The following is a 16,030-nucleotide window of genomic DNA, read 5'->3' as shown; positions in this document are numbered from 1 at the left end:
ATTGCAGGAGCTTTACAGTTTTAAAGAATGAGGGAAGAAAGAAAAAGAAAAAGCCTTTTTTTCATTTTAACCAATCACCAACAAGGCTTCCACCACTTAACCCAAAGTGCTACAAGATGGTGAGATGGACTCCTATTATAATTATTATCATAATGCAAGCTCAAATACCCTGGACCCAGAATTGGGACCCAATTTAGTCCTGGCTCAGCGACGACTCTTAGGAGTGGAGACATCACAGGAACTACAGGCACGGCACGAAATTGCTCGTTAACGTGACTTTATTTTACAAACTGGACAAAAGTAATGATAAAAACATCCACCCAAATGGATTCGCCATAAGAGCTTAAATGCCACCTATCGGGCGGCAAATAAAATTACATTGCACGTGCAACAAAATACATTCAGTTTAAAAAGCCAAGAAGCACGAAGTTTAAAAACCAAAAACGTTCGTCGAAGTAAAAATTCACTCGACATCGATGCTTAAAAGGTCCTATTGCACTGTCGTCCCAGCATCACAGTGGAATGTTCGACTGGTTAAGAGGAGTTCACATGTAAACAATTAGTCAAGATCCTGAACCTTTTAAATGTGGGTTGTACGTGTCAATGGGGACATTGTTGAGGCTTGCAAGCTGAAGGACGACTTGATGCCAGAGCAAAATTAACGGGCCTAAAACAAGTGTGCAAGTTCCTGAAACGACGATGGAAAACCCTCATCTTGCTCTCGTATCCACGTGACATTTACACGAGATTCAAAGTTAAAGCGGTTTTGAGCTTTTAAACCGGTGCAGAGTTAGGCCTGGATCACAACGTGTACGACGCAAAAGGGCTCAGGATGCGTTCATGAAGACAATTTGTCTGTGGCTGGCAGGCGATGAAGTGGAAAGCTCTTCTCGAGTTCATTCCGTTTCTGCTGCAAACCCTGCCAACATGGAAAGTAGGAAACGGAGCAATATCAATGGGGGTTATCATGGCAGAGGAAAGCAGGCTCTGCTAGTGGCGAAGTTTGCACACAAAGGCAAAAACTACGCCGGTGCACCAACGTACACGCGAGATGAACACAGGGAAAGGTCAACTGTGATTATTACAAAAATAAATCTCTCTACAACACTGATGCTCATGGAAGAGTAAGGTTGAACTAACAGTGGGGTGGCGAGGCGAGAGTTGAGCACAACAAGCAAGGGAATGATCGAACAGTAAAAGGAGAGAGAGGAGGAGAGGAAACACCTAAATCAGCAAGTGAGAGGTTGAACGGGGGTAATAAAGATTATGAGTCAGGATGGGGGATGACATGAGGTGATTGCTGCACCACCTGCTGGAAGCCCTGGTATGGAAGAGTTGGAAAGAACAGCCTCTGAAAGGTGGTTCCATAGATGGGTGAAGCGACGAACAGAGTTGTTAATGACATCTATAAAGATTGCCAAATGCCAATATCCGAAGCAACACACTCCCAGGGAGCCAAAAATGCCGGACCAACTCTGACGAGACAACTTTCCAGCTGTCCATGAAAGCGAGATGTTGTCTGGCATTGTCGACTACCTGGGTTCGCATTCAAAATGACGAATGCAATGCCCATATAGTCCAAAAGCTATAACCACAATCACACACTAAATTGCTTCACTGGTCCGTTCCATTTTGGATTCTGACATACAAATGGGTTTTCCTTTTGGAGGATCCTTCATCAGTTACCTTGCGCAGGCGAGTGAGGTTTGAGAAAACAACTTCCCTGTGCGCAGCAGGGTTCAGGGGGCGCAGGTCTTCATGAGAGGATGGTCTGCTCACCCCCACAGCACCGGGTGGGCCTTTCCTGCTCCCACCTGTGGACCGTCACACGTTGGGTTTTAAAATGTCACCACGCTGTGGGATCTAAAATCTGGAGGATGAATCATTTTGGGCTTCCAAAGTCCGTGAGTTTGCAATGGATGGCTTTAAAGATGACAGCACGAGAGTTATCCTTTAATAATGGCTTGCACTGCAAGGAGTAAAGTGTAATCCGGAAAAGCTTTGAATAACCTGACATTGCTGGCAGTGCCGACGTAATAGGTAATAGTGATAAAAAGAAAAACAATCAAAAAAGAGCAGGTGGAATAAATGTCATGATTCATTCAAATGGAAATGAAGTTGTCGGTGTCAAGCCATTATCCTCGTTACACGGAATTAAAACAAAACAGTTTAAAAAAAATCTACCTGCCTTAAAAACCCGTCTTGGTGCACTCGGCGTGAAGATGTTTACATTAGCATAGCGATGAACATAGGCAAGAGCACGTTTGTGTAAGGAACTAGAGCAGCACACGGTCGAGCGCATACCTACGGCAGGCTGAACTTTAAAAAAAGAAATTTTTTGATACATAGTCGAGGCTCGAGGAAAAGCTAGTACAGTGAACGGATCAGAATGGAACAGACAAAATCATGACACAAAACACACATGGATGGGGTGGGCAAAATGGATACAGAAGGAAACTCCAAGGAGGGAAAGTTGGGAAAGGAGGAGGGATTTGGGTGGAGTTAACAAAGGTTAAAAAAAAAACATCATGGTTTGGGATTGGGGACAAGCTGAGATGGTGGTGAACAGCTGGCGCGAAGACCGGGAGGGAAGAATGGGATTGAAGAGGATGTGGAAGTTGATTCTACAGGCGGGGGAAAAAAAAAAGAGGAAAAAATGAGCGGAGGTGAGCAGTGAGTAAGTGGAGGTTTACATTTTGTATTCCACTGATGGGCCGCATCTGCATCTGGACCTTAACCAAAATCTAATGAGCTTGTTCTCGTCACCTTAACCAACACATCCACCAAGTTTAGTCTGAATCCGTCCACAACTTCTTCAGGTATCGTACTACTGTCTCTCACGATGTCTCTCCGAAAGGACTGTCTGGAAACCCCCTCCCTCCCTGACATCTACTTTCTCAACAATACTCTTGAAGAAGTTCTGTCTCTCAAGCTCTTGGGTCTTACTATCTGCCATGATCTTTCCTGGGAAAGCCATATCTCCAAGCTGGCCTCCAAAGCCAGTCACCGATTCGGCATCCTTCATCGTCCAAAGACCTTCCTTGGCACCCCTGAGCTTCTATCCACGTACAAAGCTTTTCATCCACAGCTTGATGGAGTACTACTCTCCCCTCTGAGCTGCCTCACACCGAGCTCGACTTCACACTGTGGTAACCAAGATCAAGGATCATTGGTATCTCCCGCAATGAACTGAGTCTTTGGGTCTCACTCTCTCACCGCAGGCAGGTCGGTAGTCTTTGTCTTCTCCCAACTCCTCTCTGGCCTTGCACCCTCTGCTCTGTCTGTGCTCTGTCTCCCCCCCCCTAAAAGTCCCACAGGGCACTCAAGGTCTGCCAGCAACCCCCTTCTGGTCCATCCATCCATTTGGACCATACTCTGTGTAGCGCGTTGGTGCTGCCTAAGCAGTCTCCTTGGCTATTGGACACAATCCTGGATGGGTCGCCACTCCGACACAAGATACCAGCAAGCTGGCACTCATTTTGCAGATCTTGGAAGAATGACAGGCAGAGTCAACCTCACCTGGTATTAATTCACCTGAAGTGGGATTTGAACTCAGGATCCTAGGATCCCCTTCTGGTGAAACTACCAAAAATCAAGAATTACTGCTCACCTTCACCCTTTCATTCCTGTTTTTTCCCCCAACTCTGGAACAAACTCCCACACTCTCTTCAATCCCACTCCTCCTTCCAGGTCTTCAAAACAGTTGTCCCATATCTTCCCCCATCCAAAACAATGATCTTTTCTACCCCCATCAATCCACCCCAAACCCACCTCCTTCAAATTCCCTGTTTTCCTTACTGAAAGTCCCTGTGGTGTCCATCTTGTTTATCCCGTGTACCCTGCACCATCCCTCTCCCGTCCACAGATATCTGATGTCCCTGTTCCCTGCTGTTGTTGTGCTTCCCTCTCTGGCCCCCTCTGTTCTCCTACTCCCTTTGTTATAAGCTCTGTGTGTTAGCTCTTCTGCAAGCCTTGACCAAGAATATGAAAAAAAACCTCAATATTGTTTTTGGCCCCATCACTCAATTATGAAGAATCATTTAAAAAATTTGTGGATCCGGATCAGGATCTTTACCAAAATCTAATCAATGCGTCCTTGTCACACACCCAACCTGTCCACCAAGTTTCATATAAATCCTTTCATAACTTTTTGAGATAGCCTGCTCAAAGACAAACAGGGGTAAATACATTACATCCGTCCACCTTCATTGGCAGAGGTAATGATGAGACCTAACCGACGACAGTGTGAGCAAAGTGCGTTAACTGTCAGCCCCACGAGTGCTATAGCGAGACTGTGGGCGTGGCCTTGAATTGTGGTTGCCATGGCATTAATAAATCATCATATGACAATGCGGGGTTGGGGACACCGTGGGATCTTTAATGTCCACCAAGTAATGCCAGCATACGGGACTCCCAGATTAACGTCCATCTGGGGGACGGCGTACAATTTGATGAAATCACCCTACCTGTGAAACACCAGGGTCAGGATTGGAACCCAGGCTAGACAGCTTAGAGGTGAGTGCACACACCTCCTGGCCATCCTGCCGGCCCGGTGCATGCGTCGAGATAGCCTTATGACCCGAGGAAGAGCAGATGCTTTGGGAAGTTCATGAATTATTAAATTAATCCAGGGTTACGAATTACCTGGAAGGGAAAATTTTTATCACGGATATGATAGATATATATATTTTTTGAAGCAGGTATTGAAAACGTGCATTACCGCTCGTGCTCTTTAATCATGCAAGCATTCATCAAAATCATGCTGGTATGACATTGTTAGTTGGCTCGCTCACCCCTGCCATGATAAAAACAGAAACCAAAGCACGTGCGAGTGTCACCAAGACGGACAGCTCTCATCGCAGTAAAACTTCCATTCCTTGCCTGAACTGCTTGTAGGCAGGCCCTCTGCTGCAGGTGGTTTGATGCCGGCGTCCTTTCCCTGCACTCGCAGCTTGTTCAACGTGCTGCGGGTCGTGGGAGTAGCATCCGTCCTGTGGGTGCGTGCAGGCCTGAAATACGGAGATGCTCCGTCAATTCTCACCTTGTGCTTTTATTCAATGCCATGTCTATCTCAGGTCTTTGTAAATGCCATGTCACTCTTTTTTTTTCTCGACTTATAACAAACAGACAGATTCCATGGACCGATTGTTGTATCTTAAAAATAAAAAATAAAAATTTAAAATGTGATCAGGAATCCCTCTCCAGACCTGAAACCCCATTAATTTTTTTTATTTTTTGAGGCCACATCCTTGCACTCAGATCACACGAGCTTGCACACCACAATGTTTTGCCGGCCACCCTTACCCCCAATTAAGAATAAATTCCACTTCCACTTGCCTTCGAGGCAAGGCGTGGCCGTTTCACCTATGCAGTACACCCTGAGCATGGATTTGCAAATAATTATTCATGCTACCGGCGATAGCTCGCCTCCTCTTCGTGAAGGACACCATTGGATCTTCAACATCCACCAACTAATGCTGGCAGACGGGATATGTCCCTGTAACGTCCATCCGTGGGACGGCACACGCACTTGATGAATCACCCTGCCTGTGAAACACCGGGGTGGGAGTTTACAGCTGACTCACCAGGCTAGACAGCTGAGAGGCGAGTATGCGCACCTCGAGGACATCTGCCAGCCCATGAGTATATTCCTTATAACAAGACTTCCTTGTGCACAACGTATACGACAGCAACGATAGCCGACAACAGAAACAACAAACCAGTCAACACACTCCCGCATCGTGAGCAGAGATGTTTTTTCCTCATGTGGTGGAACGTTTCCAGGAGACGTCAAATGTAAACGGACAGCAGAGCATGTATTATGGCCCCCACTGTACCACGCAGACTGGAGCATTTAATTTGTTCGCATGAAGGAAGAGTTGGAAGAGGAGGTCAAAAAGGCCATTATTCCAACAAAGCATTTAAATCCCGTAGTTTTGTCCGACAATATGCATAACGGATGCCTCCTCAAGTTAATCATAAGAAAGAATGTGAGTTTTGTACATTTTTTAACCCTGATTTCTCCTTAATTGCCCCCGCTGATTGAGAAGGGAAAGGTGACGTCACAATAAGAGGGTTGCCCGTAACCAGAGTGCCCCGGGAAGTTACGCCAATGCCCCCAAGGTCATCCTCTTTGTTTGATGACTCGAATGTCTCTGCCTGCATGTGCGTGCGTAATTTGCCACATCTCTTTCACGAGAAACACCGTGTAAGGAAACAAATACACAAAATCGAAACTCCGGAATATTAAACACAGCGAACTGCGTCAATACGTGTGAAATTCTGGAAAACGCCTGGGATTTGTGGTTCTTGTTTAATGCCACGCAATTATGTTAGTCACCCAAAAATAATTACCCGAGGTTTGCACAAAGGAACCCCATCAAGGTGTCGACGGCTTAAAGCTATTTAGACACTATTTTCATGGGACTGACACCACCGCAATCCCGCTTCGCTCCATCTCCTTCAAAATCACCAAGAGAGATTTATATCGACATTGACAACGCTCAAATTCTCATTGAGCAATTCCACGCTCCATGCATTTGCAACCTCCATTCATGAAACTTTCGTCGAGTATGGTTGGTAAGCATAATTCGAGCCCTCTCTCTCTCTCTCTGACGTCATGGTTTATGGTGCTCCTTGATGGCCATTGCAATATATATATATATATATATATATATATATATATATATATATATATATATATATATATATATATATATATATATATTGTTACGGATTTTAGAATCCAGTCTGATGAATACATCCACGCATCCAGGTCCTCAGACAGTTATTTCCTTAAATACATGTTCAGATTAGCCCCATCCCCATGTCTAATGGGATATTAAATGTGATGTGTTGAGAAGGGTAAAGGATCGATCCCCTCTCTTATGGGAAGATTTTTTTTTTCTTCTTTTTGACAGACACGTTTACACACATTTCTTTCACGAGCTCTGAAGCCCGCCCCCATTCTTTCTCAGCTACAATCTTTCGTGAGCTCCGATGCCCGCCTTTTGAGAGCACACGGGTCGTCATGGTAACCGTGCACCAGTGGGGCGGGGTGAGCTTGGGGCGGCACCTCCACAGAGACGGCCCGGAGATATAAAAATGAGCGAGAGGTACGTTCTGAGGAGAAAAGAGGAGAGAAAAAGTGTGAAGAGAATAGCGCGAGGAGAAAATCGTGAGGAGAGAAAATTGTGAGGAGAAAAAGCGAAAGAGGAAAAAGAAAAAAGCGAAAGGAGAGAGAGGAAATAAGCAAAGGGCGAGAGAAGCGAGCAAGAAGCGGGTGTCTGACCAGCGCCACCAAAAAAAATTCGTCCTTCCCAGTGCTTGGACAAGCGAGCGTGTGGTGCGCGTGTAGGTGTGGGCAGCGCCGCCAACAAGTGAAGCACGGTCGGTCACCAACAACATCAGGGTCTAAACCCGCGACAGATGATCTTGGTGCCCTCCAGACTTCGAGTGGCGTTCAAGACTGCCCCGCGAGTGTGCACGGCAAAGCAGGGTACTGGCAACGGACGTGACACACACGCACACATTTCAGGACGTTTTCGCTTCACGGACGACTTTCTGGTGACCGAGACGATCCTTTCCCCCTCCCCTCCCCCTGAATGATCTGCTGGGTACCCATGTCTGTGTTTAGCTGTAAGTAAGTCAACCCCGGATAAGTATCTGTTCTTTATCTCTTTCCTGGCATTTTGATTGATTTTGCTTTGGAATTCTTTATTTACCTCAGCAAATAAAAAGTTATTTTTATTTATTTTATTATTAATAAATCATTTGTCGATTTCCAACCTGTCCGTGTTTGTCCTTTCCTTCCATTGGTCTAGCATTGTCCGAACCTTGATAGACTGGGAGGTAATTACCACAGATTTGACCAAAAATCGTCGGCACGCACGAGCGATTAAAACGCTCGGCCACCCTAATTAAAATCTAATCAAGATAAGATTTGTGCTTTGCAGAGGGCACGCTCCCTGCTCAGGTAACCACGTGACCTCTAGTTAAATGGAATAATTAGACGGCGTGATTGGTTGACTGGGTGGCGTTCGTGGTTCTAAAACATTGGTCCCCAACCTGCGGCCCGTGGAGCCCTATACTGCGGCCCGCGAGGACTTTCCAAGCAAAACACATTTCCATGTAGCAATTTTAAAGGGGTTTACACAATGCCACTGCTGGCCACTGCCGGCCGGCGCCGTGACCTGAAAAGCCTCACACAATGCCGCTGCCGGCCACTGCCGCTTACCGCCGGGAGGAATCAAATCAATTTGATTTTATCTTGCGGCAGTTTTTAAAATTATGTACACTCCGAACGGAAATTTGTTCAGAATTACATTGCGTGAACAATCGATCGATCGAATACATATAAAATTTATTAATTAAAAAAACAATACTCCAATAAACCCCAAACGTTGTATGGATTTCTCAATTTTTTTCTTAGATTTTTTTCTGGCTCCCAACATCCTTGGGAGTAGTGAATGCAGCCTGTGGGATCAAAATGTTGGGGACCACTGCTCTAAAACAACCCACAATACCACAACGTTAATTGTGAACCGTGGCCCCAGGTCCGGCTCTACCGAGGACAACCGGGGATTAATCCCCCTGAGTGACAAGCTGGTGTCTCGGTACCCGGGGCCGCAACAATATATACATCAAAACTGAATCAAACCCCTTAACTTGACGAGGCAGCAGGGCGCAAATCGAGTCCCATCACAGCGCTTGCTGCACGACCTGCCAGAAACAAGTGTCCCCTGCCATGTGAGCACATCGTCTCTGCCCTGGTAATCACCAGTCAAGATGTTTGCAGCCAGGAGCAATAAATTAAACCAAAGAAGCACTCTGACTCTGACACGACGCTGACATCACGTACATAAATTATACCAACACATCACCTCCAAACTAGGAGGCATCCATAAGGTACTCGAGCCTTTGCAGACTGAGATTAAAGCCTGTGGTCGAAAATAGCAATGAATCGCCACATCACGGCAGGATAGCTGAGAGGTACGCACGCACGCTTCAAGCTGTCTCACCTGGGTTCAAATCTCGACACAGCTATAATATGTCATCCTGGTGTTTCATAGGCAGGGTGATTCATCAATGTGTATGTTGAATTTTCCCTAACCCTAACCCTAACCCTAACCCTAACAGCTTTGGTTATAGTGCTGTTTTCTATTATATGTCTATACAGAACTTGTATCACAGTCATTAAAGCTTACATCACCTCCACCCCCAGCAGTGTATTTTTTTTTAACTCCACCACGAAAATTCTTACCTCACTGTAGACCTTTCAGTAGTCTTAGCCTGAAACACAAGCAAAAATAGCAAAACACGTGTTAAGATATTTGATGTCTCAACATGTAATCTATGACTTAACCACAATCAGGTCAATGAAAGAGGTTTAAAAAGGGCACAAGGTACCTGTTTGTGCATGGCAACCCGTCACAAGCGTGGCAACTACAATGGTGGAACATGCATGGTATAACCTCATGGACGAATAGATATTAACGGAGGAAAAGGGAGAGCAAATGTCTGCATTTAGCTCCATCAATGTATTATGTGGGTTTGTAGAATGGCCAAGACATTTTCACACTAGCTTCTAAGCTGCCGAGCCTGGGTTTGAATCCTGACCCAGGTATAAACTGTCATCCTGGTGCTTCACAGGCAGGGTGATTCATCAATGTTTGTGCCGTCCCTCGGATGGACGTTAAAGTGGACGTCCCGTCTGCCAATACTAGGTGGACGTTAAAGATCCCACGGTATACTTAACGAAAACTGAGCGAGTTATCGCCGGCACCCTGAACAAATTACAAATTCCGTTTCTAACTTACTTAGTCGAACGTCAGGCCAAGCCATCTGGTTCGTCAAAGGCTTGGACCAAATAAGTTTCCCAGCCGACCGCATGAGGTGGGAATAATTGTGCCCGTTAAAGACTCATCAACATCATTCGTTACGTACACATGGCGGAAGGGGAGAGAGAGTTTTCACTCTTGCTTATTCATGAGTAAAATGGGAGGAAGGGGGAGGGAGTACAGTAGTTTACAAACGATGTTGAAGCCCCATTTGTTGCATCTCAATTTATCAAGATAATATTGTGGAGAAATTATTGTATAATTTGGAAACAGCGATTAAAAGTCATTCATCAACAGAACAAATAAAAAAATAAAAAAAAATTCAATGTAGGATGGTGTTCTTGAAGGATGAAGACTTTCACTGGAGTGCAACGACGATTCGGAGCTCCAGTTGGGACAATACGGGCACCGTACGGAAATACAGCTTTTACACTGCACGGATCATTTGAAGGGGAAGGCATCATACTTGAACCAGAGGCCTCATCAACCATCAGTAGACGCATGCTAAAAAAAATAAAATAAAAAAAAGAACGAAGCAATCTGAGCTGCCATGAATCACGGCCGTTCGAATTTCAAGAGTCAGGTCTTTTCACCAAGGCCACAAACTCTGGTTCGTGGAGTTGAGGGGCGAACGTCGTACCATTATGGAACCCAATCAATGAGGACTTGTGTTGCATCATAGTGAAAAATAGAATCCGTCTGTTAGAGGAAAGTGTGGTGGCCAAAATGGTGGTCACGTTGAACTGGTCATTCACGACGCCAATAAATCTCCGAACGATATTGTTCAAACATGATGAACAATCGATAAAGAAATAACACGCATTCTTGCTTTTAGTCGCATTTGTAAATGCGTCACGACTGCTTCTGCACTACCTTCAAGTCCATAATTCAAGGCAAACGGTACAGTGTATCAGAAAAAATAATGATAACCAAAGTGTACTGACATACTGTGGGGAAGGGGGTTAAAAGCAATGGAAGGAGGGTTAAACATTCGGCTATTGTTGTAGAAATGTGTAATGGATGGCCCCTTTCACTTGAACAAATAGTGACCAACTCGTTTCGGCTTTCGAAACAATGGTGTCAGGCCTTTTGAGCCACACCTTGAGGGGTAAAGAAAAAAAAACCCACCGAGTGCTCTCTGCCGGGGGTGATTTGGGTGGCCAAGCCCTTTGTGGCCCGTAAGGGTTTCTGTTGTTGCGTGGAGCATGGTTCCTTTGGTACAGATGCCCTTCTGTCGACTCCTCTGTGACCGGTTGGCTTGGGCTGCTCACGTACCCTCGGCATCGCTCGCCTGCTCGTCGACCTTGACCCTCCGGGAGCCGTTGAAGTTCGTCCAGGTTTTCTTGCACTGATCGGGCCTTGTGGTGGAACACGAGCATCACCCTCTTCTGTCTGCACGCTTTTCTCCACGCTGAGCGACGATGTCAACGATGGCTCATCACGACCTTTCGTTCTGCATTCTGACGTCATAAAGACAAAACTATTAACTTCGAGTAACAACAGATTTTTGACTCCATTAAAAGTGATAAAGAAAGAAGAAACGGGAATAAAATACAAGTCAGCAAAGATTTTGATTCATACATATGTTAACTGCATCATAATACTTGTTCTCTGTAGATTTTTCTTTGAAGTGCTATTTTTTAAATACTGCGCACACACACACACACACACACACACACACACACACACACACACACACACACACACACACACACACACACACACACACACACACACACACACACACACACACACACACACCTCATACCTTGTGGGTGGAGTCGATAGGAGAATGGCAAAATTGAGAGGAAGCAAGCAACAAAAGAAACGGAAGTGGGGAAACAAAAAGACAATAGGGACAATAGTAGAGGTGAGTGGAGAGAGAGTTAAAAGGGAAACGAGGTCGGGACGTCACATTACGGGGAGTGAAATGCAGACAACGGGAGACATTTAAAACTTTTAAAAGTTCGTTTTTTTAAAAAGTTAAAAAAAAAAACTTTTTAAAACTTAAAAAAGTTTAAAAAATTTTTTAAAATACAGTACGTATCAAATGGCTCGCAAACCATCACGAGTTCAGAACACATAAAAGTGGAGAAATTTGAATGTTACGACAAAACCAAACAAAACATAACTGCAGGGAATTTTCCATCCTATCTCTCATAAAAGACAGACCACGTAGAACCTCATGGGAACACCGAGGAGATCATAGCCCAGAATGGGACCTCTGGGGCAAAGGTTTCAACTGCTTGTAGGACTCAAATATTGTCGACATTACAACCCAAAAGCCTGCTCAAGTTGCCCTCTGAACAACTGTGTCACAAAGCTGGAATTCCAGGTTCAAATCCAATATACTTTGTTGATGTATACCCTGTCCACTGATGTTCTCATTCATGTGTAAAATTACAATGACGTCTCCATGCAGCACACAGTATTACTCTACACAGAGTACACATATAGAGTATACACACATATATGCATTGTATACATATACACACACGAGTGGGCCAGGCTTACATATAGCAAACGACTACGTGGGTACATCCGATGTGCAGACATAATATACATCCATCGATCCATCCATCCATTGGGACCATACTCTGTGCAGAGCGTTGGTGCTGCTGAAGCAGTCTCCTTGGCTATAGGACACAATCCTGGACGGGTCGCCACTCCGACACAGGATACCAGCATGCTGGCACTCATTTTGCCGACCTCAGAAGGATTACAGGCAGAGTCAACCACACCTGGTATTAATTCAACAGCTGGGTGGGATTTGAACTCAGAACCCTCAGATCCCAAGCCCACCACTCCAGCCATTAAGCAAACACCAGGCACATAATAAATATATTAAAACTTTATATATTTGACTAGGCATTTTTAGTATCGCTTTGTGGATTTAATGAAAGGTCAGCTGGTCAGGTATGGGAGCATGCGCTGGAGCATTGGCCTCCTCCACTCCTGAGACTCCCTCGCTGAGAGAATCTGGAGAGCAGGATCACCGTCAGGAAAACGAGCCACATGTCCATACAGCCGCAGCTGATGCTCACGGAATATGCAAGTAACAAATCTCATTTGAGTCTCTCTCAGCAACCGCTCGTTGGACACAAAGTCTGACCAGCGATAGCCAAGGATTCTCCGAAGAGACCTGGTACCAAAGGAATTAAGTCTCCGTCTCAGATCCCTGGTCAGAGTCCAAGCCTCATATCCAAAAAGAAAGACTGGAAGCACCAAGAACCTGAAGACTCGGACTTTCGTCCTCCCGCACAGGTACCAGCAGTACCATGCCCCATGATCCAGTGAATCCATGACTCCCCAGGCCTCACCCAGATGTCTATTGACCTCTGGCTCACAGTCAGCAGAAACATGAATATATCACTGCCTGATTTGTATATCACTGCACCTGGAGAATTTAAAATTGTGATCGATGCAGAGTCAAAGATGGTGGTAAACTTCCCACATTAAAATGACAAAAGCCATTTACAATGTGCTTGGAAAAAGGAAACAAAATACCTCCAACTTGGTAAAAATAAACAGCTGTTAGTAATCCATAATATTTTATATATATATATATATATATATATATATATATATATATATATATATATATATATATATATATATATATATATATATATATACACATATACACACATACATGCATACATACATATATACACACATACATACATACTGTATACTGGGTGAAAAAGGGGGGGGGGCAAGTGGGGACACGGCGTTTCCCAGCTGCACGAGCTTTTCCCGGCAGTGGTCTCAGGATGTGTTTGACATTGAAAATCTGTGGAGTTATCGGCCTCATGGTGGTCACCATTTGCCTGCGGGAGCAGTACCTGACCCCACATCCCAATATACACTTCATAGCAGCCATTGGTGGCCTCAAAACAGACTTCAAAGCCAACATGTGGTGGCTTAAATCCTTGCTCAGATTCTGACGTACCCACAACCAGAATTTGGGGCTTCTCGATGTAAAGGTTTGGCCATGAAAGAATAACATACAAACACGCAAGCACCATTTTAGTGTGTGTGTGTGTGTGTGTGTGTGTGTGTGTGTGTGTGTGTGTGTGTGTGTGTGTGTGTGTGTGTGTGTGTGTGTGTGTGTGTGTGTGTGTGTGTGTGTGTGTGTGTGTGTGTCATTTGATAAACTTTATGAAAAGCATTCAAGGGTGTGGAAGCAAATGCTGTCATTCAAGCACTGCTTCTCCTATTATGGCAATTCTACATAAATCAACACATTAAGGGAAGTGTACAATGGTGGAGCAATGAGTGACCTTGAAACGGCAAAGTAGTGACAATATCGAAAGAGGCGTCGGACAAAGTGACACAATCTCACAAATAAATTGTTGCCTGCACGCCTAATAGAAGGGTCACAACAGCTAAAATCACAACATGGTGGAACAAATGTTTTCAGAGAAAGAATAAACTAAATAATTGCAAAAGACATTGTTCTAAATGCTTGCAATACAATAACTGGAAAGCATGATGGAAGAGCTAAATTTGGCGAGCCAGAAAATTGGTCTAAAAATGAGTAAGGCAAAAAGGTTAAAAATTAAAAAAAAATTACAAAAAAAAAAAATCACTCAACTGATATGCAAGAAAGAAAGGAATTAAATTTGATAATCGCTGAAAAAAAAAACCGGCTTACTTCAACCACACGGATCATTTTGAAGAAGTGAAGCAATACAAGACCAAAGCAGGCTGGGGAGCATTCGGTAAACATAAAAAAGTATCATGAAGAGCAAACTAAGTTTGTGTCTTAAAAACAAAGTTTACAATTGATGTGTCATACCAGCAATGATGTGTGATCTCTTACAAGAAAAACAAAAAGAACCAGCAAAATCTGATCAACACGCAAAGAGCTGTGGAAAGATGTCTCAGCAAAAGAAAGAGAGACAAGAAGAACAAGAGCGAGAATTTCTTTGCAATACATGTCCCTGAACGATGTTATATTTTCTAAGTCCAAGAAGGGCGAAATGCCCTGAAACTCGGACTTGTCCTGTAACTTATCATAATAAAGCATTGTACCAAGTTTCAGTTGATCATGTTAAAGGGTATGGGAAAAAAAGTCTGAAAAACCACAGGTGGGAGCGACGGAAGGACAAACGGATAGACAGAAAGCAAACCCATAGTCCTCTCCGGTGAAACCAGTCGGGGATTAATAACCATCAGATCAGATGGAAACTAAATTCCACATAATCCTGGTGACAATCAAAAAAACTAAAATGGAACTGCACAGACACATAGCAGGCAGGAGCAGACGACCGATGGAGGAGAATTAGAAACTTGCAGCCGACATAAGTACCTGGAGAAATATTTTTAAAAACCACAGAAACACCAAAGATTATTTGAAGAGACAAAATGGAAAAAAAAAAACTCACTGGAACACAATGGCACTGAAATGCAGAGGTTAGAAAGGGATGGACCATATTGGAGGAGGTCTTTGTCCACAAAGTGAAAAAAAGAAAAAGAAAAAGAAAAAGAAAAAGAAAAAGAAAAGAAAAAGAAAAAGAAAAAGAAAAAGAAAAGAAAAAGAAAAAGAAAAAGAAAAAGAAAAAGAAAAAGAAAAAGAAAAAGAAAAGAAAAAGAAAAAGAAAAAGAAAAAGAAAAAGAAAAAGAAAAAGAAAAAGAAAAAGAAAAAGAAAAAGAAAAAGAAAAAGAAAAAGAAAAAGAAAAAGAAAAGAAAAAGAAAAGAAAAAGAAAAAGAAAAAGATGAAGAAGAAGAAGAAGAAGAAGAAGAAGAAGAAGAAGAAGAAGAAGAAGAAGAAGAAGAAGAAGAAGAAGAAGAAGAAGAAGAAGAAGAAGAAGAAGAAGAAGAAGAAGAAGAAGAAGAAGAAGAAGAAGAAGAAGAAGAAGGAGAAGGAGAAGGAGAAGGAGAGAGAACCAACAGCAGGGCTGAGGGACAAAATAAATGGAGATGGGAAAACTAGAGATATCGGTAAAAATGAGTGGTGGGAGAAAATTATGGGGTGGACAAGATGGATAAAGGAGCAAACTCTCTTCCTCTTCTTGCTCATCCTCATTAACAGCCACAATTATTCCCATGTTATTGTGAGGTTGGACGGGGGAAGCTTGGCACAAGTCTTCCATGAACTGGCATGCCATCCCTGACGTTGGACAAAGGTTAGGGCAGGAATTGGGAATTTGTTCAGGGTACTGGTGATAGCTCGCTGACTCTTCGC

The 16,030-nt window shown here is 43.9% G+C and overlaps 1 protein-coding gene across 2 annotated transcripts in view; it reads right to left on the bottom strand.

Moving 5' to 3' along the window:
- Positions 1-260: 260 nt before the first annotated feature.
- CCDC66 (coiled-coil domain containing 66) overlaps positions 261-16,030 on the bottom strand; it is a 50,457-nt gene continuing 34,687 nt past the window's right edge. For both annotated transcript variants that reach the window (XM_085851135.1, XM_085851136.1), the window contains exons 12-16: positions 10,968-11,299; positions 9,263-9,291; positions 4,882-5,009; positions 1,687-1,814; positions 261-919 (exon numbers count right to left, since the gene is read on the bottom strand). In XM_085851135.1, the coding sequence (XP_085707261.1) occupies positions 839-919; positions 1,687-1,814; positions 4,882-5,009; positions 9,263-9,291; positions 10,968-11,299 (698 nt within the window). In that variant the 3' untranslated portion in view covers positions 261-838. The remainder of the gene's footprint in view (positions 920-1,686; positions 1,815-4,881; positions 5,010-9,262; positions 9,292-10,967; positions 11,300-16,030) is intronic.

The sequence above is a fragment of the Eptatretus burgeri genome, chromosome 13 (assembly GCF_056783735.1).
Source record: "Eptatretus burgeri isolate ZD-2024b chromosome 13, Ebu_testis_v1, whole genome shotgun sequence".
Classification (NCBI taxonomy): Eukaryota; Metazoa; Chordata; class Myxini; order Myxiniformes; family Myxinidae; genus Eptatretus; species Eptatretus burgeri.
Note: the sequence above shows the minus strand (reverse complement) of the source record. Positions and strands in the feature narration are given on the sequence as shown.